General features: G+C 40.6%; 1 protein-coding gene across 14 annotated transcripts in view; it reads left to right on the forward strand.

The window, feature by feature from the left end:
• PLCE1 (phospholipase C epsilon 1) overlaps positions 1–26,340 on the forward strand; it is a 348,858-nt gene that overhangs the window by 268,426 nt on the left and 54,092 nt on the right. For 8 of the 14 annotated variants that reach the window (XM_084994885.1, XM_084994884.1, XM_021074007.2 and 5 more), the window contains 11 exons: positions 1,794–1,976; positions 3,839–3,956; positions 4,550–4,706; positions 8,174–8,296; positions 8,383–8,519; positions 11,444–11,682; positions 13,187–13,248; positions 13,861–14,026; positions 17,502–17,609; positions 18,934–19,050; positions 22,696–22,854. In XM_084994885.1, coding sequence (XP_084851011.1) covers positions 1,794–1,976; positions 3,839–3,956; positions 4,550–4,706; positions 8,174–8,296; positions 8,383–8,519; positions 11,444–11,682; positions 13,187–13,248; positions 13,861–14,026; positions 17,502–17,609; positions 18,934–19,050; positions 22,696–22,854 — 1,569 coding nt within the window. Of the gene's footprint in view, positions 1–1,793; positions 1,977–3,838; positions 3,957–4,549; positions 5,568–6,359; positions 7,294–8,173; positions 8,297–8,382; positions 8,520–11,443; positions 11,683–13,186; positions 13,249–13,860; positions 14,027–17,501; positions 17,610–18,933; positions 19,051–22,695; positions 22,855–26,340 lie in introns of those variants that run through there. The other 6 variants (XM_084994886.1, XM_021074009.2, XM_084994893.1 and 3 more) reach the window with 2 other exon arrangements.

Raw genomic sequence — 26,340 nt, forward strand, 5'->3', positions numbered from 1 at the left:
TCGTGTCATGAAATGTTTATTCCACTTTGGAATCATTTATAGTGACTTGTTAGCAGGGAGTTTCTTCATCAGGCCTGCATCATGTGGAATCATCTCCAGCCATTTTCATTCTCCATATGACTACATTCAAGATTCATTTCCCAGGGACAGGGATTCTGATTGGCTTATTTGAGTCCTGTACCAACCATTAGTCAAAGGAGGATATTCCATTTGATTGATAGACCCAAGACTGTATCCAGTAAAAAAAAGATAGAGTTAGATTGGGGTATGGTTAGAGAAAAGAGAAGTGATCCATGGACAGGCACAAGTCACAGATATCCACAACGAAAGATCACCAAAAGGTTTTATCGAGTATCATTCAAACAATCATCAAGGAATTCCCTTGTGGTACAGTGGTTTCAGGATTAGGCATTGTTACTGGGTTGCTGCTGAGATGCAAGTTCGATCCTACCCTCCCCACCCCATCCCCACTGGTTCTACACAGTGGGTTAAATATCCGGTGTTGCCACTGCTATAGCTGTGCCTCAGATTTGATTCCTGGCCAGGGAACTTACATATGCAACAGGTACAGCCAAAAAAAAAAAAGACTCAAAAGGTCATCAAGTATCCAAGTTATTCAGCATCCTAGGATCCATAATAGGATGAGATCAGTTGGGGGGGGGGGGTTCACAACTCAAGTCATAAAATCGGATAGTCATTGAACACTAGAATGAAGGAGCAAATACACATACACACACAGTCTCTTTATTATTTGCATATTATCTACCAGAATCCATTTACAAACACTTCTTTGGAATTGCATAGGAGGACTAATCTTAAAAGTTTACAGAAATTAAAGATAGTCAATGGAGAGTAATTTTAAAAGATACCTTTTATACAACCTGTAAAATATCAGTATTGTCTTTAAATCATATGTGACTTTTTGTAGTTTTATTAGCTGGCTTTCCTGACTTAATAAGGAGAATCGTTGTCCACTGTTTAATTAATGAATCCCTGCTGATACTTAGTGCATGTTACATAGAGTTGCCTTACAAGAAGCAGCTAATCCAAACCATCACCTTCCCACTGAGTATGTTTTTGCTGCTCATAGCATCACAATATGCATAGTGTTCTGATTCCCCTGAGCTCTCTATCCTTGGATATCAGTTACTTAAGAGGATGGCAGCTCAACTATTTGAGGCGCTCCCAGAGCCCTTCAAAGCATGTACTCTACCTACTCTGACTTCATGTCATACTCCCCCAAGCATCAGGCTAGGTGAAAAATATATCTAGTGTGATGCAATAGCAAATAAAACTTGATTTTCCTCAAATAGACTCATACATATTTGTACAACTCCCAAGTCTTCCAAAGCCTAAATTTGCAAAGTACATCTTTTTTCATTGATGGTTGTTCAGCAGTTAGTTGTAATTTTGGTGTTTTCATGAGCTTAAGTCCTTCTACTCCACCATCTTGTCCTCCCTCCACCACAAATTCCATCTTAATGAACTGCCTACAGTGTTGATTTTCTGGAATATAACCTCTGAAACTGAGAAGGGAAATTTTTTTGGTTAATCCCAGTTGAACATGGCCCTGTTAAAGCACATCACTGGACCTCAGTGGGATGTGACCAGGACAATAGAAGACATAAGGAAATCCCACCAGAGAGGACTGACAGTTAGAAAACAGAGCCACTTTATTCTTAGCTGACTGCCTATGCTCCTCTACCTCTGGGAATTTACTGGAAGCCTTTAATATATTTACTTCCCCATGGCTTACCCTCTGCTTATGTGTTGAGAATGTGGTTCTTTTACAGGAGGATGGACGATATGAAGGCCCAACTTTGGCTCATGCTGTGGAGTTGTTTGGTGGCAGACGATGGAGTACTCGAAACCCCAGCCCCGGGACATCAGCAAAGAGTGCAGAAAAGCCCAACATGCAGAGAAACAACACCTTGGGTATAAGCACCACCAAGAAAAAGAAGAAAATCCTTATGAGGGTAGAGTGTTACTTGTTTATTAAGCATTAAACCCAATCATCTGGGACCCCTCTATGATCTCCATCACCATAAATGACTTTAGGTCTTTTGGGTTGGGAACAAGATGACGTATAAAACCAATGAAATACAAGAGCTTCTCAAGCACCTCCTGGATGCCAGGCCCAGTTCTGGGAACAGAGTCAATACCAGAGGAAAGTCAGGGTCCATAGAGAAACACACACATGTTAACAATCTTGGTAAGATCTAGATAAGAGTCGTTGTCAAGCTGTCTGCAAAGTGCTATGAGAGCAGAGAGAAGGCATATATAGGGCTGAGTGGAAGGCAGGGAAAGCTCCACAGAGAAAGGGAGCAATAGGTCTTGAAGAATGTATAGGACTTACTAGGCAACAACATGGGGGGGGCATGTCTGGCAGAGGAGGCAGCGGGAAGGCACAGACGCTTAGCTTGCTCAGGGAAGCACATGGAGCCCTAGGTTCAGGCTCAAAGTTGGAGCATGGCTCTGTGGTGGGCAGAGGAGACCAGAAAAGAACAGGGATCGGATTAGGCAGGTCTTAGAGGGCCAAAATTCAGTTTAAAATATATTGTCAAATGTGTGAAAATAGAATGTGTACATGTATGTGTAACTGGGTCACCATGTTGTACAGTAGGAAAAAAAATTGTACTGGGGAAATAACTATTTAAAAATAATAGTAATAAATAAAATAATTACATCAGTAAAAAAAATAAAATAAAATATATTATTAGGAGAAGCCACGTAAGTGTCTATCACAAATGAAGGATAAAGAAAACATGGTACATACATGCAGTAGAATATTATTCAGCCTTTAACAAAAAAAAAAAAAGGAGGGAAATCTTATCATGTGCTACAACATGGATGAACCTTGAGAACATTCTCCTAAGTGAAAGAAGCCAGTCAAAAAAGGACAAATATGACATGATTCTACTTATAGAGTACCTAGAGTGGTCAAACTCTTAGAAACAGAGAGTAGAATGGTGGTTGCCAGGGGCTGAGGAGAAGGGTGAAAGGGGAGTTGTTCAGTGAGTATAAAGTTTCATTTTTGCAAGATGAAAAAGTTCTAGGAGTTCCTGTCATGGCTTAGCGGTTAACAAATCCGAATAGCATGCATGAGGACACAGGTTCGATCCCTGGCCTTGCTCAGTGGGTTAAGGATCTGACATTGCCATGAGCTGTCGTGTAGGTCACAGATGTGGCTCAGATCCTGTGTTGCTATGGCTGTGGCTGTGGTGTAGGCCAGCAGCTATAGCTCCAATTCGACCCCTAGCCTGGGAACTTCCACATGCCATGAGTGTGGCCCTAAAAAAGCAAAAAAAAAAAAAAAAAAAAGTTCAAGAGAGCTCTTGGACAACAAGGTACAAAGAGTTAGCACCTCTCTACTATACACTTAAAAATGGTTAAGATGGTAACTTTTATGTTTTTTTACCATGATAAATAAATATATCCATCTCTATATATTATAGATTAGATGAGATGTATATTATCACTATTATATACTAGTATACTTTCTTCATGTTAACTCGAAGTCCCATTCTTTGCATATGGGAGGCTGCTGATGTTTAAGTGAAACTTTTTCTGCTTCATAAGTCTGTCTCTGCACAGATTCCAGGGGTTCTGTGCCTCCTCTGGTCACCCCATCTCCTGAAAAGTGCTGCATTATAGTGATGACAAATGGAATAAATATAACACGGGAGTATTTGGTCAGCCTTTGCATAGGTCTGTACTCGTTTCACAGGGGGAGGCAGTATTGAAGGTGGGTCGGTGAGAAAATAGGAATCTGCCCCAACTAGAGCAGTGATGGAAGAGAAATACAGACTGAGAAACATCATGAGTTTTGTGTTCCCAGGGGGAGAGTGGAGAGGCAACCGACGATGAGATGGCCATGCGAAAGGCCAAAACGCACAAAGAGTGTCGGAGCCGGAGTGGTTCTGATCCTCAAGACATTAATGAACAAGAGGAATCAGGTAAGGCAGCAAATTCACATCTGAAACTTTTTTCAGTGGAAAAGTATATGCATTTAATGGGAAAGTTTTAAACTGAGATTTAAGTATTGTACGCATTCTTACCAAAATCCTTTATCATGTTAAATATGCTTACCTTTGTTTCTAACTAGATGATGGAGCCCAAGAGGTATTTCTGCAAACACAAGTTTGCAAATACAAGTGTACTTAGAAGAAAATTCTCATGAATTAACTTGCCATTGTTGATAGGGAATATTAGATACACAAGATACAATTTGATAGATTAGATTCTGACCTCCTGACTGGATATTAGAGATTTCAAAAAATATATCTAGATGCCCTTCCCACCCCCCAGCCCACCTGGTTCAGAGACACTCGGGCTGGAACCTGGACATCTGTGCACTTTTTTAAGCTCCTCCGATGATTCTGATGTGTAGCCAGGATTGAGAAGCCACCAGACTATTTTGATGCTTCTTATACTGAAAGTGCCTTTAGAAGTCAATTTCCTCAGACATTCAAAAGCATCTTTTTTATTCGATTTCTGAGGGAAAGTGTAATCGGAGTCCTTGTCTCTTCTCTGCCTTTCACTCTCACAGAGGCGAATACCATCACGAGCCCTCCTAACCCTCTCCCTTCCAGAAGAGCTCACTCTTTGACCACGGCTGGGTCCCCTAACGTGGCTGCCGGGACATCATCTCCCATCAGGCCAGTGTCCTCCCCTGTGCTGTCTTCTTCAAACAAGAGCCCGTCCAGGTGGGGCCTTAACATGATGAAACAGAAGGACCCTTCACATCCCTCAAGTTGTGCAGAAGGGCGTCTTCTTCCAGTGCTCTGTGGACAGATAGTCTCTGATTTTGATTTAATAGTCACAGTAAAACTAAAAACCTCGAAATTTTTTAGAGCTCCTGATTTACCTGATTTTGTACTCCTACCTTCTTCTTCTTTTTTTTTTTTTCTTTTCAGGGCTGCATGCACTCACAGCATCTGGAAGTTCCCAGGCGAGGGGTCTAATCAGAGCTACAGCTGCCAGTCTGCACCACGGCAACATGGGATCTGAGCTGTGTCTGCAACCTACACCACAGGTCACGGCAACGCCAGATCCTTAACCCACTGAGCGAGGCCAGGGATCTACCCCTTGTCCTCATGGATCCTAGTCAGTCGTTAACTGCTGAGCCATAAAGGGAACTTCCAGTTGTTGTTGTTGTTGTTTTCTACCTTTTTATTTTGCTATAGTTGCTTCTAATTTTTTTGACAGACCAACCCTTCAAAGTCAGTAGCAGTAACAAAATCTGAGCTGCGAGCCTCTAACTCTACAATGTCTGATACAGCAGCCGCCAGCCACAGTAGGGGGAATGTTAAGGCAACCATTTAAACTCAAATTTGTATTAATTAAAATTGAATACAATTTAAAACTCAGTTCCTTAGTCACACTGGCCACATTGAAAGTGTTCCATTACCGGAGTTCCCATTGTGGCTCAGTGATAACAAACCTGACTAGGATCCATGAGGATGCGGGTTCCACCCCTGGCCTCACTCAGGGGGTTAAGGATCTGGCATTGCTGTGAGCTGTGGTGTAGGTCACAGACATGGCTCAGATCTGGCATTGCTGTGGCTGTGGCACAGGCTGGCAGCTGCAGTTCGGACTCAACCCCTAGTCTGGGAACTTCCATATGGTGCAAGTGCAGCCGTAAAAAGCAAAAAAAAAAAAATGTGTTCCATAGCTACCAGTGTGTCTGGTGGCTACCGTACCAAACAGTGTAGATAAAGAAATTTCTATTACTGCAGAAAATTCTATTGGCTAACACTGCTCTAAATGAAGAATAAATTTCAGTGTAAACAATTTGAACCTTTGCTCATGGTGAAACATATTTAACACTTTTCTCATATATAAGATATATAAGTCTGGAGAAATGAATGTCTTATAGCAAGTTGGATATATTTAGGTATAACTCTAAAGTTGGTATTATAGTAAATTATTTTGTAAGGTCCATGCAAGTTATATATTTGAAACAACAGCTATCCTCTCAAAAGAAATAATATGAAATGAAATGAAATCCTTTCAAAGGGACCAGACTGCCACACCATCTCCCTTCACCCCACATTAAAGTTTAAGAAATGCAGAGGTTCCAGACGGAACTATGATAAAACAGACACTCTTTACTTTGTCAAACAGAGGAGTGAGAGGAGGAAATGGATCTATACAGATATCAGCTTTAGAAATGTTAATTTTACACATACACACATACACACAAAATCTCTCTCCCTCCTCTCCCCTATTCCTCTCTTTCTGGAAGCTCACTATAGTTAAAAACCCTATGGTGAATCCTTTTTTTTTTTTTTGTCTTTTTAAGGCTGCACCTGCAGCATATAGAGGTTCCCAGGCTAGGGGTCGAATAAGAGCTGTAGCTGCCAGCCTACGCCACAGCCCCAGAAACGCTAGATCCCGAGCTGCGTCTGTGACCTACACCTCAGCTCACGTCAACACAAGATCCTTAACCCACTGAGTAAGGCCAGGGATTGAACCTGCGTCCTCATGCAGGCTAATCAGATTCATTTCCTCTGATCCACAATGGGAACTCCCTGAATTCTCTTTTAAAGGGAAACATCCTTTCACAATCATAAACCTAATTTCTATACTTGGCAAAACTGGGTCCCCAGGTACGTGGGAATTCTTTTTACACTCTTGCAGCTCTTCTATAAGTTTAGGTTTGTAACAAAATTAAGAGCTCCAACAAATCAGAATTCTTTACATTATATTTCAGCCTCTACAGTATCCCAAATAAACAAGATACCCAGATAACTTGAATTAAGTGGCCTTTCCCTTTATTTCGATCACTCAAAAGCAGGAAAAGGAAGGACAGAGTAAAGGAGGAAGATCTTTTCAAAGAGGTAGATGTAGACAAATTACCATGCCAGATGTACAATCCCAGGACCCTGCCACAGGAGGACAGGGGGCAGTGCCCAAGTATATAAACCAGAAGGAGAAGACAAGGCAGGAGAAGAAAAATCAGCCTGAATGATGTTCAAGGTCTTTCAAGGAGAAAGTAAGACTGAGCCCTAGGAAGGGACCAAGTCGACAGCTTCCTAAAGCCAGAGGGTGATTGGTATCTATAGACAGTGGTTGAACCTGGAACCAGAAGGAAGGAAGGCAGGAAACATACTTGTCTAAATGCAAATGATAAGCCCCTTTATTATCAGGCCTTTTTCCTCCTCCTGAACCTCCATGCTCTGTTTCCCATATCACACTGGGGATCAACAGCCCAAGCACAGAGTACTAGAAATCTATCCATTTGTAATACTCTTCCATTAATAGAGGTGACCTTCAGATGTCAACACAAAATAATCTTCCATGAATAAACACTGTTAGCAGGATTGAGGACAAACTGTTCATTACAGTATTCTCTCTACTTATATATTTGAAATACTCCAAAAGTAAAAAATAAAAGACAAGAACAAAAAAGGGGGAAAAAAAAAAGAAATAACCTATCCATCGATTTGACCAAAAACCAGTCCAAACATTTCTCATACTCTCGTCTCAGGGAACCAGTGTAGAAATTAAAGAATGTCGTGAAACAGCTAGACCGAATTTTTGACCAAGTTGACTGATATTTTTATAATAAATAGATACAGCCTTGACAGGTGCAAATATAATTCTAGGCAGAGTTGGCTTCTTTCCATCCTTCATATTTTTGTGACTCACATTTTCCATTAGTATTAAAAGCCTTTCCTTGTTTTCATATAAGAACTGGTTAAAAAAGGGAAAAGAGAAGACATTGATACATTTGAGATTTTTTTGTTAAATGTCTTTCTATAATTTAGAATATAGGAAAGAACATGTATAATTTTCCATATGTTATTAATTTGAGGCTTTTTTTAAATGACTTTTCTTCAAAACCACTGAATTTATGGGATTTTTTCCCTCCCATTGACCTATGATTTCAAAGATTGTTTTGATTAGTAGAGGAATATTAACCTCAGCTTTGTGCCCTTACTAAGTAAGCTGTAAACAGGAAGTGGTTTCAACGGATAATGTTTTATTTCCTCTGACACAATATAGATTAATTTTGAGAGAAATGAAAAGAGAGCCCAGAAAATAGTCTAAACCTTCAGTGACTTACAGTCCATGTTTTTGCCTCTGTTGCTGATTAGAGACCATCTCTTGGGGCAGAATGACATACCTGGCCCCAGTTCCACCCATTAAGGCCATGTCTTTGTTGCAGTGCCTGGAGCAGCAGCAGCTGGCATGGGCGGATCAAAGGAGGAATGAAGGGCTTTCAGAGCTTCATGGTTTCAGACAGCAACATGAGTTTTGTGGAATTTGTCGAGCTGTTCAAATCATTCAGGTATGGCTGGCTTTCTTCTTAGCTTTTCTCTTCCTACCCTCACCTTGTTATAACAATGCTAAAGATGTTTTCCATCCTGTGTCCAGTGTGAGGAGCCGCAAGGACCTGAAGGATCTCTTTGACATCTACGCCGTGCCCTGCGACCGAGCTGGCTCTGAGCCGGCCCCCCTCTACACCAACCTGACCATTGATGAAAACACCAGCGGTCTTCAGCCTGATCTAGGTTTGTGTGACAGTTTAATAATTCCTTTGGAGAACATTCTATCTAAAAATGAAGGTTAGAGACAGATTAAAGACAAATATCATATGATATCACTTATATGTGGAATCTAAAAAAAAGTGATACAGGAGTTCCTTTGTGGTGCAGTGGGTTAAGGATCCAGCATTGTTACTGCAGTGGCTCAGGCCACTGCTGTGGCGTGGGTTCGATCCCTGACCCGGGAACTTCCACATGCTGCAGCCACAATTAATTAATTAATTATTAATTAAAATCTAAATAATACAAGGGAACCTATTTACAAAACCAAAACAGACTCACAGACCTAGAAAACAAACTTAGGGTTTCCAAAGGAGAAAAGGGGTGGGGGAGAGATAAATTAGGAGTTGGGGATTAGCATATACACACTACTATATATAAAATATAAAACCAACAAGGGCCTATTGTATAGCACTGGAAACCATATTCAATATCTTGTAATAACCTATAATGGAAAAGAATAGATATATGTATATAGCTGAATCACTTCGCTATACACGTGAAACTAACGCAACATTGTAAATCAACTACACTTTAATTACAAATTAAATAAAAGGGAAAAAGTGAAGGTTATTGATCCTATCACACAACTCCTTAGCCTCTCTCACATGGGATACTGCTGCCTGGAGCATGGTGAAATGCTTAGAGAATTATTTCTCTAACGGTGGTATTATGAAGATGAGTATGTACTATTAGCACTTTGGACAAGGAAATTCATCATTGTGTGAATCTGTCCATGGATTCCAGAATATTTAGCCAGTAGAGCCTTCCAGTTATTCTGACAGCTAAAAACCCTTTCCCACCCATTCCCAAATGTCCAGGAGGTGTGTGGGACATCCCAGTTGCAAACTACCTGTCTCTTCCCTGCCTCCAGGCAGCTGGGTGCTCAGCCCGTCCATCCTTTGCAGGAGAGTGTTTAGTGACCTCAGCAGAGCCCTACTGTCTGACCATCCAGGACATTTTTCCTAATATGTCAACCAGAATGTCTAATTCCTGTGTCCCACTCACACCACCACCATTACCATCACCACCCATGCATTTGAAGCCTATTATTTTTCTTCTGTTCTTGCTGGAAACTATAAACAGTAGACAGGAAAAAAGAAAAACTGCTCTCTTTCACACATCTGCTTTTTAACTATTTAAAAACATATTATCCATTAGCTAAGACTATTATCCTTTTTCAATTTTAGTCATAAATGTGTATAACTATGATTAGTCAAGTGGTTACACTCTTTGAAAAACAAATAGATTTTATTTTTTTAGGACAATTTCAGGTTTACTGAAAAATGAGCAGAGAGCTCCCATACACACTCTCTCCACACACATGTGGTTTCCTCTGTTTAGTAGTAGCTTGCATTAGTGTGGTGTATTTGTTACAGTTTAGCCAATAGTGATATATAAATTAACTGCAGCTGATAATTTATATTAGTGTTCACTGTTTGTGTTGTACATTCTATGGGTTTTGACAAAAGTATAATGACATATATCTACCATGGCAGTAGATACATACAGAATAGTTTCTGAAAAATCTTCTGTGTTTCATATGTTCATTGTGCCCACTCTCCTTCTGAATCCCTGGCCACCACTGATCTCTTTTCTGTCTCCATAGTTTTGCCTTTCCCAGAATGACAAATAGTTGGAATCACACAGTATGCAGCCTTTTCACACTTGCTCCTTTCATTTAACAATGTGGATTTAAGGTTCCTCAGTGTCTTCTCATGGCTTCACAGATCATATATTTTTATTGCCTAATAATATTTCATTACAATTTCATTGTATATTATCATAGTTTGTTTATCCATTCACCTACCGAAGGACACCTTGATTGCTTCCAGGTTTTAACAATTGTGAATAAAGCTGCTATAAATACTAGGAGTACAGTTTTTTTAGTGTGGACCTGTTTTCAGCTCTTTTGGATAAACACCTAGAAACATAATTGCCAGATCTTATGATAAGTCTATACTTAGTTCTGCAAGAAACTGACAGACTTTCCTCAGAGTGGTAAGAATTAGAATGGCCATGTGCTAAAGTGGGTGCAGATGTGGAGCGGCTGTGGCATTACTGGTGGGAATGTAAAAGCGTATCGCCACTTTGGAAGGAAATTTGTTAATTTCTTTCAAAACTAAAAGCACTCTTACCACATGATCCTGCAGTGGTACTCCTTGGTATTTTCTCAAATGAGTTGAAAATTTATATTCCCACAGATACCTGCACACAAATGTTTACAGTTACGCTTTTAAATTAGAGAAAAACTGTAATCTTAAGGGTACGTCTTCCATCTCTGTAAACATAAAAATGTAGATGTAGTTATTCTCAAAAACCAAAGCCTGGGAGTTCTCATTGTGGCTCAATGGAAACAATCTGACTAGTATCCATGAGCGTGCAGGTTGGATCCCTGGCTTCTCTTAGTGGGTTGGGGATCCTGTGTTGCTGTGATCTGTGGTGTAGGTCGCAGATGCAGCTCAGGTCTGGCATTGCTGTATCTGTGGCATAGGCCAGCGGCTATAGCTCCGATTTGACCCCTAGCCTGGGAACTTCCATATGCCGCAGGTGTGGTCCTAAAAAGAAGGAAAAAAAAAAAAAAAAAAAACCCAAAGCCTGAATTCAGCCTAAAGTCCCTAATTGAATTTACATTTAGTTTCCATCTAATGCCAAAGGTTATGGGCTTTCAAGATCATTCATCTATCTCTTGTCTCTTTTTTTTCATTTATTCATTTTTTATTCTTTGACTCTGTGAAGACAGGAAGAAGCAATAAGCTTGATGGCTTGTTTAGACAGATTAGTGAAGGGTCTCTCCAGCTTAGTAATCCCATAGCACCATTATATCCAAAATGAACTTTATGAAAGATGCTAGCTAGTTTGTCCATGTTCTGTGGGTGGTTCTATTTCAGATTTGTTGACCAGAAATGTCTCGGATTTGGGATTATTCATTAAGAGTAAACAGCAGCTGTCTGACAACCAGAGGCAAATATCTGATGCCATTGCTGCTGCAAGTATCGTGACAAACGGCACTGGGGTGGAGAGCACATCCCTGGGCGTATTTGGGATTGGCATCCTCCAGCTCAATGACTTCCTAGTGAATTGCCAAGGAGAACACTGCACTTATGATGAAATTCTCAGCATCATCCAGGTTTGTACCTGTTTTACATGTACACAAATATGTAAACCTCTGACCATTCTAATTATTTTCTGCTAAACATTTATTCTTTCCAGTACCTTTAAGTCTGGGTCAGAAATAGAGAGTTGTGGGGATTTTTTTTTAATACCAAATATATGTATTCTTTTGTAGCATGCAATTAACATAGGTCCTAGGCCTTCTCTTACTTGGTGACTACTATAAGGAATCAGTACACGATTCCTTCTTGTTCTAGCACATGCAATAGAATAAGTAGTTAGATTATCAACACTTTGATTATTTAACAAATGTTTGTTAGCTCCTACTATGGGCCTGACTCTGTTCTAGGCCCTGGGAATATAGTATTTAATAGGATCAAGCTTCAACTATCAAAACAGTTTACATTCTGGTGGATGAGTCAGACAATAAACAAATAAAGTAATTTCGGGTAATAATGGGTTCTGAAAAATTATGAGCAAAGTAAGGGGATGGAGTGATGCAGGAGGGCTGAGAGGGGTAAGGAAGGGCCACTCTGAGGAGGTGACACTTGAGCTGAGCCCTGAATGAGTAAGCCACATAAAGGTCTAAGGAAAGAACATTCTGGACAGGGAGTAGCAAACAGGAGTAAATTCAGAGTGAGGAACAACAAAAAGATTGGCATAACAGGAGCCGCATGAGCCAGAGGGACAGCGGCAGGCACAATTTCAGATAAGTGGGAAGGGGCTGAATCATCCAGGCATTTTAAGGCATTTGTCTTGAGTCCATGTGAAATGGGGGAAGCTGTTGCACATTTTTGAGCAGAGAGGTAACATGATTTGATTTATGATGTAAGAGGTCACTGTGGCCCCATTGGAGTATAAACTGTGCTAGGGAAGGAGTGGAAACAGAGGCTGAGTAGGAAGCTATCACAGCAACCCAGATGAGAGGTGGCAATGGCTTCTGCTAGGGGGTGGCAGGAGATCGGGGTGAGACGGTTCCTTGTGGCCGCACCACATGCAATAGAATTAGTCTAGATTTTCAGCCTCCCTTGTCAGCTGATTGCCAATCAGGACAACTGTGCAGCAGTTGGAGTTGGTTCCTGGAAGTGCTAGAAATGTGAGGTTGTGATCCATGATTGAGTGCTCACCAAAATATGCTGAAATCCAAGCACTATACTGTATGAATCCTCACATTTCACCTCCCACCAACTCTATGGTAGTAGCTACTGTTAGGATCCCCATCTTGACCAGGATAAACTGACACCATTTTTTTTTTTTTTTCGTATGAATCAACCTTATTCTTTTCTCCCGCTCTCCTTTTTTCTCTTAAATAAATATGCTCATATAATAAACTCACATATAATAAATATTTTCTTTTGGACTAAAAAACTACCTCTTACCACTGCATAACTAAATTAGTTCAAATATTTGGTTTAGATGTTTCCTGGTGAAAACAGAACAGTTTTAAAAAATGATGTGGTGGTTTTTTTTCCCCATTAGTTTCCTTTACCTAAATAACACTCTTTTTGTGTCCCTTGCAGAAGTTCGAGCCTAGCGTTAGTATGTGTCATCAGGGACTGATGTCATTTGAAGGATTTGCAAGGTAACATTTAAATTATCTTTTGCCTGTTATTTTTGGCTTTTTAGGGCTGCACTCACGGCATATGGAGGTTCCCAGGCTAGGGTTTGAATCAGAGCTACAGCTGCCTTCCTACACCACAGCCACAGTAACGTGGGATCCGAGCCATGTCTGCGACCTACACCACAGCTCATGGCAACACCGTATCCTTAACCCACTGAGTGAAGCCAGGGATCGAACCTGCGTCCTCATGGATACTAGTCAGGTTCGTTTCCGCTGAGCTGCAATGAGAACTCCAGAGCATGTATTTTTCAGACTCATAGATACAGAGAACAAATTAGTGGTTACCAGTGAAGCGAGGGGCTTGGGGAGGAGCCAAATAGAGGAAGGGGCATTAGGAGATATGAACTACAAGGTATAAAGTAAATCCAATAGAAGGATGCAATTGTACAGTACAAGGAAACATAGCCAATATTTTATAATAATTTTGTATGGAGTATAATCGATAAAAATACTGAATCACTGTGTTGTATATCTTGAAACTAATATAATATTGTAAGTCAACTATACTTCAATTTTGAAGAAAAAGAGTATATAGTTTTCATGTGCAATCCTAAGAAAATTTGTTTCCTTTAGATTTCTGATGGATAAAGATAATTTTGCCTCGAAAAATGATGAATCGCAGGAGAACATCAAAGAATTGCAGCTGCCCCTCTCCTATTATTACATTGAATCTTCACACAATACCTACCTCACGGGCCATCAGCTCAAAGGAGAATCCTCAGTAGAACTCTACAGTCAGGTACGGAGAATTTCACTTGGAATGTGGTTTTCATTAAACCTTATTTGTGTAACCCCTAAAGTCACAAAACCTGACCCCAGACTCCTTTAAAGTACTTATACACTATTAAATGGGAAATGTGAGGAAACATAATATGTGGGAAAATTGCCTATATGTACAGTTGGTTTTTTAATTTCTTTTTGTTTTCTTTTTTCTCCTCATCTATACTTAACCTTTATTCTGGGGGGTTGGGGAGTATTTGTTTGACACTCTTAGCTTTTAGATCCCAGTGAGTCTGACCTACGCAACTAAAATTATATTTTCCCATGGGAAAACTAATCATTTCACTAAATGCTAAATAAATCAATATATCGTAGTGGGAAAACATAGTAGAAAATGAAACTTTCTATGAAGTTATTCCCAAAATATTGTTTGTTTTGCTTTCCAATTTGTTACATGATTAATTTATCCCTATGGCAACCAACTTACCAAAAAAAATGTACACAGACTGTAAGCACTATCCCTATACACTTAAATTCATGGGAACATTCTTAAAAACTCAGAAGATTCTCTGGACTAGAAAAAGCACCTCCCTTTGACCTAAACATCCAGCTCTCACTGATCTACATGTCCACTGCTTCCATTATATTTTCTGCAACTTCCTCGTCTATGCTGCCTGTTTTCTGAACTCCCTTGAGAGGAGTTAATTACGGAAGGAGCTAGCTAGGTCCAGGGAATATAAGTGTATATTTGTATGTGTGTGCCTGCGTTGGGGGTGGGGGGGGTGTCCAAGTATAAAAATTACAATTGTATTGTTTACACAAACCTGGCAGATTTGATCTTCCTTTCTCAAATGAGTTCTAGATATTCCTCAAAGCACGGGTCAGCCTTCTGTCCCAAAACTTACTTGGTATGGAATATGTGTTTTAAACTCTAAAATCTAAGGCATTGTATTATGAAATGAAGATGTATCCTTAGAGTAGTAATTTTCAAGATAGGAGTTCTGTCAAGGGGCCTCTACTGCTGCCACAGGCAGCAGAGGGGTCTACACTCTGTCCCCACTGCAGCTGAAGGTTTGCACTTTTCTGTGCTTTATATATTAGGCCTCCATTTGCACTGAGAATTCCAAGGTTAAAAGAAGTTTGAAATCCATTGTTCTACGGGAAATGAATGAAATGTGTGTATCTGGGTGTGTGTTTGTTTGTGTGTGTATCCCCCAGGAAAACAAGCAAGAACCAATGTCCTAGCTTTTATTCCTACTGAACTTGCCGTTTTGACATCAGAGAGGTTTGTTTGTTTGTCTGCCTTTTTTTTTTTTTTTTTTTTTTTTTTTGCCTTTTCTAGGGCTGATCCCGCAGCATATGGAGGTTCCCAAGCTAGGGGTCGAATTGGAGCTACAGCTGCCAGCCTACGCCAGAGCCGCAGCAACACAGGATCCATACCTCATCTGCAACCTACACCACAGCTCATGGCAACGCCAGATCCTTAAACCACTGAGCAAGACCAGGGATCAAACCCGCAACCTCATGGTTCCTAGTCAGATTCGTTAACCACTGAGCGACAACGGGAACTCCCAGAGAGGTTTTTTTTAAAAACTCCTTAACTTTACATCACAAGTAGAGATTGTCACAGCCTTTGAATAAGGCACAAGAACCCCTCAAATTGACTCACAGATGTGATTAAACCTAGGATGAAGCTCCCTTTTATTTTATTTTATTTCTTACCATTCTTTGCTCTCCCTCAGGCCTCCCAGTTACCTCCTGACATTACTGTATGGGGCAGATGAGAAATGAGAAAGAGCCCTATTCTCACCTGGAATTTCCAGCCCTGGTCATCCTATTCTAGCCGTATGTGGAGGTCTTAATGGCATGCAGACCTTGATAAAGACCTTCAGTCTTTTCATGCTGAAAACGCATCTCATCTGCTGCCAGTCAGTGAACATTTTTCCCAGGGTGGCTCACTACAGAGATGAGAGAGCCTCATGTCCCAGCTGTCTTATTACATGACAGTTTTCAGCTAAAGCAACATGCTTCTATAAACTCTAGTGCTGAAAGAAACTGATAGCCTTCGGATTCTTTGCCACAGAATCCGTTCCACCTGGGAAGATAGGTTACCTAGGAAAACCAGGTGCAGCATGCTGGGCAACAGGAAGAATCTAGCAAGTATCTCATATAAAAACATTAAAATAAGGGCCAGAGTTCCCTTGTGGCACAGCAGGTTAAGGAACCTGCATTGTCAGTGCAGCAGTTCAGGTCACTACTCTGGCACAGGTTCAGTCCCTGGCCTGGGAACTTCCACATGCTGTGGGAACAGCCAAAAAATAAGTAACAAAATAAAATAACGGGGATTCTGCTATCTGAGTTATGTTACAGCAACTCTAGTGGCCACTAGCCCCTAGTATTGGATTGCTATCACATGGAAATATTTATGTGGATTCTTCTTTTTTTTTTAATCAAACCCCATGGCACAGCAGTGACCCAGGCTATTGCAGTGACAACACCAGATCCTGAACCCTCTGTGCCACAAGAGAACTCATAACTATGTGTATTCTTAAATCAGAGTTGGCCCATTCACGGACATATCCACCTCTTGGTTTGGTTTGCCCTTCTAATACATGGTCGCCTTTTAAGAAGGCCCACAAGTAGAGGATATGGAGAAAGAAGTTGCTCCAAGCAAATGTTACAGAGATGCAACACAAGCACATGTGTCAGAAGCTCTGCTTCCAGGTCTAGAGCCAGAAAAGAAAATAGGTATCATCTCATCTAATTCTAGTGTTTCCTGGAGTACTTTACTGAGGAGATCATGAGATGACACAATAGAACTTAGCAGGGCAAGTGTATTATGATCGATTACTGATACTGCTGTGGGTATGGGAGAGGGAAGTTTATGGATTATTTGTCATCTCTGCTGTAGATGCTGATTTAGGATTAGACAGAAAGGCAAATCCTGATAACTCCCTGCTTCTGCTCTTCATACATGCCACATGTTCATTGCAAAAGTATTAGCCAATGATAGAATTTGGGCCTAAATAGAGGAGACTTTACCCTGATTGGATTCATATAAATGTTTAGCCAGTTCCTTAAGGAATCAGTGACCTCATTTTCTCTGGTTTGTGGCATCAGCATGTGTCACCTCCACTGACATCTGCCCAGATGGAGCTCTAGCCTGGCTCTCCCATTTCAGAATGTACCATGTGCGGGTCCCTTGAGGGACTAAAAATTGATGGGGAAGTAGTCCTATGTTTTTGCTATCAGATTTTACCTTCCAATAGCATTCAATGCTTGTAAGCACTCTTTCCACTTTAATCTACTCTCTCCCTTCTCCATATCTGATTAATTGCGGCCTTTGGCCAAAATGAAGTACTTCTTTTCAGTCTTAGGCCCTTCTGTTTTAACCTGGAGAGTGAACACTGGTATGTAGAAGCAGGTGCTGGGTTTAAGTTGAGGCTTTATTTCCACTTGCCAGTCTGGGATGAATTCATTCATTGATATCACAGGTCCTGCTGCAAGGCTGTAGGAGTGTAGAGTTGGACTGCTGGGACGGAGATGATGGGATGCCCATCATTTATCATGGACATACACTGACAACCAAGATCCCCTTCAAGGTAATGCTTTGTAGCTTTCTTTCAGTCAAATCAGTCAGTATCTTCATTCATTGTATAAATGATTGACTCCTCCAAGTAATACCTTAGGTTGGCGGGTTCTTATCCTGGGTCTCAAGACTTCCCCAAACTGTGTGGGATATGCACATGTTCTTTTGGTGGGAATTGATCTAGAACTCTCATGAGATTCTCATTCAAGTTTAGTAACCATTCCCTTAAGTTAGTTATCATGTAATAATATTGTTGCAATTTTCACACTGTAAAATGGTATATAAAAAAGGCAGGGGCTGTCCTCTTTTGGGAATTAAAGGTCATTTGTCTTGGTGTCCTACGGACAAAGGCTAACATCATGTGTTAGGAGATAATTAAATAATTAACAGTATAAAGTATTGAGAATTGGCTCCATCAGGGGAGAATGGTCTCATTTGAATTCTAAGTAGCTTATTAGCTCATCACGCAGTTACTATCCTCATTCAGAAGATCTTTGGATGTAATACAATTTTTTTCTTAACAGTACCTGGGCTGGGAAGGAATATTATTACTTCTGCTTCTTATGTGAAGATGATAGCTAAAATGCATTTTCCTATTCAGCCCTCTTAAAACTTTTTGTACCCTACATTAAGGGAAGGAGGAGTTGGTAACTGTTCACATACACACATATACGTGATAGATGTCTTATTTCCCCCAAAAGATTTGATCATAAACTCCTTGAAAACAGGAAAGTATCTTATGCCTTATTATTTTTTGATGCTGTAACTAAAACAGTGTCTTTTACCTGTAATATACTCAATATACATATTGATCTGTTAAATTGAGCATACTGATAGCCATTCCTTATAGCATATGAACAGTACTCGATATGAATATTTTACTGTCTTTGTAGAAAATAAGCTACACTGGAGTTCCCCTTGTGGCGCAGTGGTTAACGAATCCGACTAGGAACCGTGAGGTTGCGGGTTCGATCCCTGCCCTTGCTCGGTGGGTTGACGATCCAGCTTTGCCATGAGCTGTGGTGTAGGTCGCAGACACGGCTCGGATCCAGCGTTGCTGTGGCTCTGGCGTAGGCTGGCAGCTACAGCTCCGATTCGACCCCTAGCCTGGGAACCTCCATATGCCGCGGGAGCGGCCCAAGAAATGGCAAAAAGACAAAAAAATAAATATAATTAAGAAAATAAGCTACAGTATTGCTTAATTTGAAAAGATACAAACCACGTTGGCCAGAGTTTTCTGTATGCAACAATTTAGATGCTTTTTGTGGCTATAAGTACCTTGCCTTGACACCCTGAGCAGATATCTGAACTCTAATGAGCTGTTTCGGCTCTCATAGGAAGTGGTTGAAGCCATCGATCGCAGTGCCTTCATCACTTCTGATCTGCCTATCATCATATCAATTGAGAACCACTGTTCATTGCCTCAGCAACGAAAAATGGCAGAAATTTTCAAGGTAAGGTATTTGCTAAGTAACAGGATGGTATCTTAGCCTTTGTCTTATGATTCTTGTTGAGTTCTGTTTGGAGCCACCATGGACCACACCACAACTGGACCTCAGCTGTGAAGCATGTACAGTAAGGGTCCCTCAGACCTGAGAAATGAGGATGCCCTGGGATCTTGGGCTCTCTCTTGAATGGCCCATCATTTCAGCTGGAGTGATAAAAACACCGGTCTGTGGTCTTCTGACCATTTCCAGAAAGCCTCTCAGTTCTCCAACACTTCCAGTATCACAAATCAGGGATGCCAAGATGTCACCTGTCAGTGATATGTAGAAAAGCTGAAAATAGAGCAAATAAGTCAAATCTTCTTGTGGTCCAGCTACAGAGATGGGGATCCAAGTTGGCATTAAGGTCAGACTGGCCAGAACAGTTGCCTTTAATACTCGGCCATTGCTTATACAAGGGAACTATAATGCAGATAGAGTGAAGGGCGAATGTTCCATTAGCCTTCCCCCTTCCTCCACTGGGAGAGGTACTGATGGAAATACGGCTCTAGGGAGGGCAGGGCATGGCCATGGGGAAATGTCCTCAGATACCAACGCCAACAAAACAAATTAGCTTTTCATATTACCTTTTCTTTGCCGTCATTTAGAATAATAGTCTTTAAATGTTTTTGATTGTATACCCCTCTCAGTAAAATACACCATGTATTCCTATTGTGTGTGTGGACCTATCATGAATTATTACACATATCCTACTTATTAACATATTTTATATATTAAAACATGCAAAAATGGAATATAAAAAAGTAGCAAGGAAAGAGTAACATGGAAGTAAATAACTTTTAAATACTATTATTTATTAATGATGCAAAACCCTTTTGCTATCATAAAAAATTTCAAGTAAATGTATTATTTATGTATTTATTTTCTAAATTTTTAGTGGGAGTAATGTGATTGAATACATTTCATTTTTTTGAAATTTTTGTGTTCACTGGCTTGGATGTCTAGTTTTAAGTTTAATTTATCATTTCACTGTTTTTAACAACAACAGTAGCTGGTAAAGATACCTTACGGAGATACCTGTATCCAAATGGAAAAGGGGTGTATCATTAGCTGCATTTGCCAAATCATGGTACTCATTCTCAATTCCGTTAATGAGGCAAAGATTTTTGTTGGAAATTTGGCTAGGCAATTTGTATGTTTCTTGGTATCAATCAACTTTTTTAGAAACTTACTGAAAAGATGTTGTCATATATATATATATATATACACATATATATATATATATATATATATATATACACACACACACACATATATATGGCATGTGTATGGCATATGTATGGCATATGTGTGTGTGTGTACATATGGAAGTTCCTGGGCCAGGGATCGAATCTGAGCTGCAGCTGCAGCTGAGGCAATGCTAGATCCTTAACCCTCTGCACCTGGCCAGGGATCAAACCCACACCTTTGCAGGGAACTAAGGCACTGCAGTCAGATACTTAACCCACTGCACCACAGCAGGAACTCTGCCTTTTAACTCTGCCAAAACCCTTCAATTAGAGGATTTTTTAACCAATAGAAAGATCTGCTTCCAAGTTGCCTAAATGTGCATATGTGAGAGGGGATTTTTTTCTGATTTTTTTAATCAAAGTATTGTTAATTTACAATGTTGCATTGACTTCTGTACAGCAAGGTGATTCAGTTATACATATATACCACTCTTTTTTAATTTTTTTTATTTTTTTATTTTTTTGGCTTTTGTCTTTTTAGGGCTGCACCTGCGGCATATAGAGGTTCCCAGGCTATGGGTCTAATTGGAGCTACAGCTGCCAGCCTACAGCACAGCCACAGCAACAATGGACCAAGCTGCGTCTGCGACCTACACCACAGCTCATGGCAATGCTAGATCCTTAACCCACTGAATGAGACCAGGGATCAAACCCACAACCTCATGGTTCCTAGTCGGATTCATTTCTGCTGCGCCATGACGGGAACTCCTACACACTCTTTTTTATATATTTTTTTCTATTATGGTTTATCATAGAACATTGAATATGGTTCTCTGTTCTATAGAAAAGGATCTTGTTGACTGTGTCCTCCATATATTACAGCTTAAGATTGGCAGAGTTTTTTTTTTTATTAGAGTATAGATGATTTACAATGTTGTGCCAGTTTCTGCTATACAGCAAAATGACCCAGTCATATATATATACATTCCTTTTCTTATATTATCTTCCATCATGGTCTATTTATGAGAGTTTTTATGTTAGCATATATTGTTTCCTATGACAAAATCATATTGTTTTATTGTTTGTTTTCAGTTTTTAAGGGCTGCACCAGTGGCATATAGAAGTTCCCAAGCTAGGGGTTGAATTGGAGCTTCAGTTGCCAGCCTACACCACAGCCATAGCAATGTAGGATCCAAGCTGCTTCTGCAGCCTACACCACAGCTCATGGCAACACAGGACCCCTAACCCACTCAGTAAGGCCAGAAATCAAACCTGCATTTTCATGGATACTAGTCATGTTCTTAACCTGTTGAGCTACAACAGGAACTCCCATTTATGTTCTTTTTTCCTTAAAAAAAAAAAATTATAAATAGAAACTGCCAGAGTTCCCTGTCAGTCTACTGGTTAGGATACATCACTTCCACTGCTACAGCCTGGGTTTGATTCCCTGGTCTGGGAACTGAGATCCCACATTAAGTCACTGCATGCCACGGCCAGAAAAAGAAAATTAAATTTAAAAAAAAAAAAAGGTCAGAACACTGTAAACCAATGATAATGGAAAAAATGAAAGTCATTTAAAAAAAAAAAGAGGAGTTTTCACTATGGCTCAGCAGGTTAAGAACCCAACTAGTATCCATGAGAATGCAGGTTCAATCCCTGGCCTCCCTCAGTAGGTTATGGATCTGGTATTACTGCAAGGTGCAGTGTAAGTCACAGATGCAGCTTGAATCCAGTGTTGCTGTGGCTGTGGCGCAGGCTAGCAGCTGCAGCTCCAATTCGACCCCTAGCCCAGGAACCTCCATATGCCACAGGTGCAGCCCTAAAAAGAAAGAAAAAAAAAAAAAGAAAGAAACTGCCATATTTTCTACACTCACCCCAATGGGTCATCCTGTGCCTTCCCCCCACCACCCACCTCTTTGAGGGACACACATTTCCCTTTGGAGACAGATGCTCAGGAAATCTTCATAAGAATGATGTCTGAGGTTCTTTATACTAAATGGTAGAAAATTCTCCCTATTATTATTTTTTTTTTTTGTCCCCACTTTGCACTTACTTCAAAGTTAGTATCCTTGTGACTTCTTACTCATATCTGGAATGGACCATATTCTACAGACCACAGCCTCTAATTAAATCTCTTTTTCTTCTTTAGTACATCTGAACCCAGTGTATTTTCCGAAATAGTTAGAGCTTTGCCCCCCTAGAAGGTGGCCTGTACCCCTCCTCCTGGCCTTCTGACCCCCTCCCTTCTGTCCAGTAAGAAACTACACAGGGGTGGGGGGGGGGGGCGAGACACATGGATATAACTTATTTCCTGATTCCTCTTCTCAGGATTTATAGAACAATTCAACTGGGCTGAAATAGCCAGCTAAGTAATTCAAGAATAGATAAAGGGCGTTGATTGCGTGTTTTCCTTTACTGTTTTCAGACTGTGTTTGGAGAAAAACTGGTGGCTAAATTCTTATTTGAGAGTGATTTCTCAGATGATCCAATGCTTCCCTCACCTGACCAACTCAGAAGAAAAGTGCTTCTTAAAAATAAGAAGTTAAAAGCCCATCAGACACCAGTGGATATCTTAAAGCAAAAGGTACTCTCCTCTTGTTGAAAAGGTTATGGGTTTGCTGTATGCTCAGGACAAAGACGTTAATGTTACCAGCTGGGTAACCAGTTTTTGAAGATTGAGTTTGCTTGAATGATATATTCAGTTTTTAGCTTTCAACTTAATAGAATGATAAATGCTCTTTAGAATGTAGAATGTACCTCATTATTTAATTTATTCTGAGCAGAATCATGTGTGACTCTTGTCCCTGAACCTGGGCTTTGTGGCTCTCAGTCCCACAGTGGTCACTAGAGCCCCTTTAAGAAGAGTCCTTTGCAGGGGAAGCACTTAGACATGGGGTTGTGACTCCTGAGGTCAGTAGAACCTCAATAGCAGCAGCCCTGTGGTCCCACCGTGGAAGTTGACACAGTGTATCTTTGTGACATGTGGACCCCAAGGGACTTCTGTACCTGCCTCATCCACGGAGATCTATAGCCCAAGCACCCCACGCTTGCCTGTGTAAGAGGGCCCTCAGCCCAAGGATCTGTGAAAAAGTTCAGGTCCAGGACCACTGAGTCAATATGGCAGGTTATACTTACCTATCCCACAGAACAAAAGCTACCAAAACTATCTGTCCTGTTTAGTAGGGCACTGTTGGCCCTGAAACGCCACTTTTGAAACTCACAGCAACCAAGAGTTGCCGCATAAACCTCAGCCCCCATAGGAGTAGGATGGTGCAGTTCTGGCAGCATAGACAGTCCAGAGCTAAAACTGGGACACAGCCTATAACTTTTAATTTCTCTCTTAGCATCGCCTCCAAACCTCAAGGCCCTACTCCAGTCCTGCTCCAAAGGGTTTTCAGAGAACATAGAATTCAGCAGAAGGATTCTAGGAGTCCAGCAAATTTGGAACATTTGTCCTAAGTCATTATTTTTAAATGTCAAATTGAATTGAGTCAGATGTCCAATTTCACTTAAATGAGTAGAGTATTTGGAACAATCATCAAATCTTCTAACAGCTCTAACTTAGAGAATTCACAGCTGGGACCTGAGTTTAAAGCCAAATTATATATGGCATGATATCGAAAACTGAGATTCGGTGGGGAGCTAAGATGCCAGGTTCTAGCCACAGACTCTGTCAAAAACCAGCCATGGGATCATGGGTCAGTCAATCTTCCTGGGCCTTCATTTCTTCAGTAAAATGGGACTGTTAAGGTAACTAGCCTCAAAGGACCCTTTTGACAATAAAATTTCACAGAAACTCTTCCAAGATGAAGCATAGAACCCCGTCAGAAGTGCAAACTACTCTATAAACGTTTTATTATCCCACGTCTTAGGCTCTATGTCCAGTGTTTCTTGCCGTTCTAGATCATTACTGCTTCTCAAGGGGCCCTTTGGAGCATCCTGTCATCTGCTATTCTAATAAGTACTAGAAACTCCCAGATTATCCAGCTCACCCACAGCAGAATTCCAGGTGGCCAAAGTGCAGGCTGAGTTAGAGGCATGTTATATCATCCACTAACATCCTTGATTCACTGAGGTCTACGTTGCTTCAGATGCCTTCAGGGTGGGAAAGGAATATGAGGCCATAGGCTCCATTATCCTCAAACTTACGCTTCTGAGCAAAAAAAGCAGGTATTTACAGAAAGGTCCCCAAACCAATCCAGCCCAGCAGATCCCTGACAATCAGGTTTGTCCTCACTAAAGCGACTCAGGATTACCACACATCCTCTAGACCTATGATCATCAAAAATTTTTTGCTCAAGCATCCCTTAAAAGAATTTTGAAAAACTGTATGTCTTTCTCAAATATGTTTTCCCTCTCATACATTCTGAAGATTGTTGGGAAACATCATCCACCATCTTCCCCTAACCCTGATATCTTACCCTAACTCCTTCCTGGCTGTGAGACAACACGTAAACTGGCATATGATTAACTATAAGAATTGGGCTGGAGTTCTCATCGTGGCGCTGTGGAAACGAATCCAACTAGGAACCATGAGGTTGTGGTTTTGATCCCTGGCCTCGCTCAGTGGGTTAAGGATCCAGCATTGCCATGAGCTGTGGTGTAGGTTGCAGATGCAGCTCAGATCTGGCATTCCTGTGGCTGTGGTGTAGCTTGGCAACATCAGCTCCGATTAGACCTGTAGCCTGGGAACCTCTATATGCCGCAGGTGCGGCCCTAAAAAGACAAAAGGCAAAAAAAAAAAAAAAAAAAAAAAAAAAAGAAGAAGAAGAATTGGGCTGAAGAGGATGGAACAACAGGACATGCATCAGCTGAGAGAACAAAGTGTCGACTTTGGCATGCCGGGTAAGCACAAATAGGCACGCCGTTCGCATAGACACATACTGCTTCTGGAGATGTGATGCATAGATAGCTGTCACTAGTCTTCCTCATGCCATATAGATAACAATCATACGCCTAAAGATTAAAGTTAAAAAATAACTTGCTACGTGACTGGAGGCGGTTATACCCCAAAACCTTTTGTCCCTACTCACATTTTTAAAATACCAATGAGCACAATAAAAGCAGTGAGGCACTGACATTCGGGCTCTTGACCCATGAGGTCTTGAGTCGTCTGATCCCACCTTTGATCTGTATCTTGTCTCTGTGTCTTTTATTATGTCTTAACTTTCTTTCAGCTTTACAGCGCCCATCTTTCACCCCCAGCTTGCTGAGCTGGTCTCAGCAGAAGATGACATTAAAATTTTTATCGTAAGTTTAAATAATTACCAAGAATGTCTTTTCAGACATAGTATTTGTTGTGTATAAATATATAATAGATAGCATAAATTATATACAAATATAATATACAAAAACAGTTCTCATTGTCAAATAAATCAGCCTAGTAAGTTAGACTTACATTTGGTCAGAAAGTCTAACTTTATTTTTTTAATTCAAATAAACATTGTATTATCATCCCTGTGATGACCGTCTCACTTCTGAATTTTAATTCTAAAATAGATGAAGAGTTGGACAGATAGGAGGAAGGGAAGGGAAAGAAGGAAAAATAATAAATGATTGACAGACACCCAGATAGCCGATAGTTAGATAGACAGACAGATAGACAAGGCATGGAACCTTGAATGTGTTTGCTGCCTGGATGAAATATGATAGTCCCTTCTTCAGTTTCTTAGGCCTCTCTTAGGAGCTTCACATCCTCAAAAGTCCTTTTACCTTGGGTGCTTTTTCACCTCATCTCATGTATCATAGTAAGATTGTTGATTTATAAATGAGAGCTATGCTTTTCTTTTGTAAAGTGGAGAAGAGCAATTATGAAGGGAAGGTGGGAAGGGAAAACTAGCCAAATATAAGCTTGTTCTCAGGTAGGCCTATTTTTAAAAAGAGTACGCATAGATGTTGAAAAACTTTAATCTAGAAATTGGCTTCTTTAAAAAGATCTGAGCCTGCATATTCCTAGAAGTCTTTGTGTACCCTGGAGGTACACATGGCCCAATTGGAGGATCACACAGAGCTCTAAGCCAAGAGTTGCAAAATCAGCCACCTTCAGGGGCCAAGCAGGAAATGTAAATAT

Source organism: Sus scrofa, chromosome 14 (assembly GCF_054392235.1).
Source record: "Sus scrofa isolate SSC_HxYL_T2T_F1_AM1 chromosome 14, Sscrofa_HxYL_maternal_Yorkshire_Landrace_v2.0, whole genome shotgun sequence".
NCBI lineage: Eukaryota > Metazoa > Chordata > Mammalia > Artiodactyla > Suidae > Sus > Sus scrofa.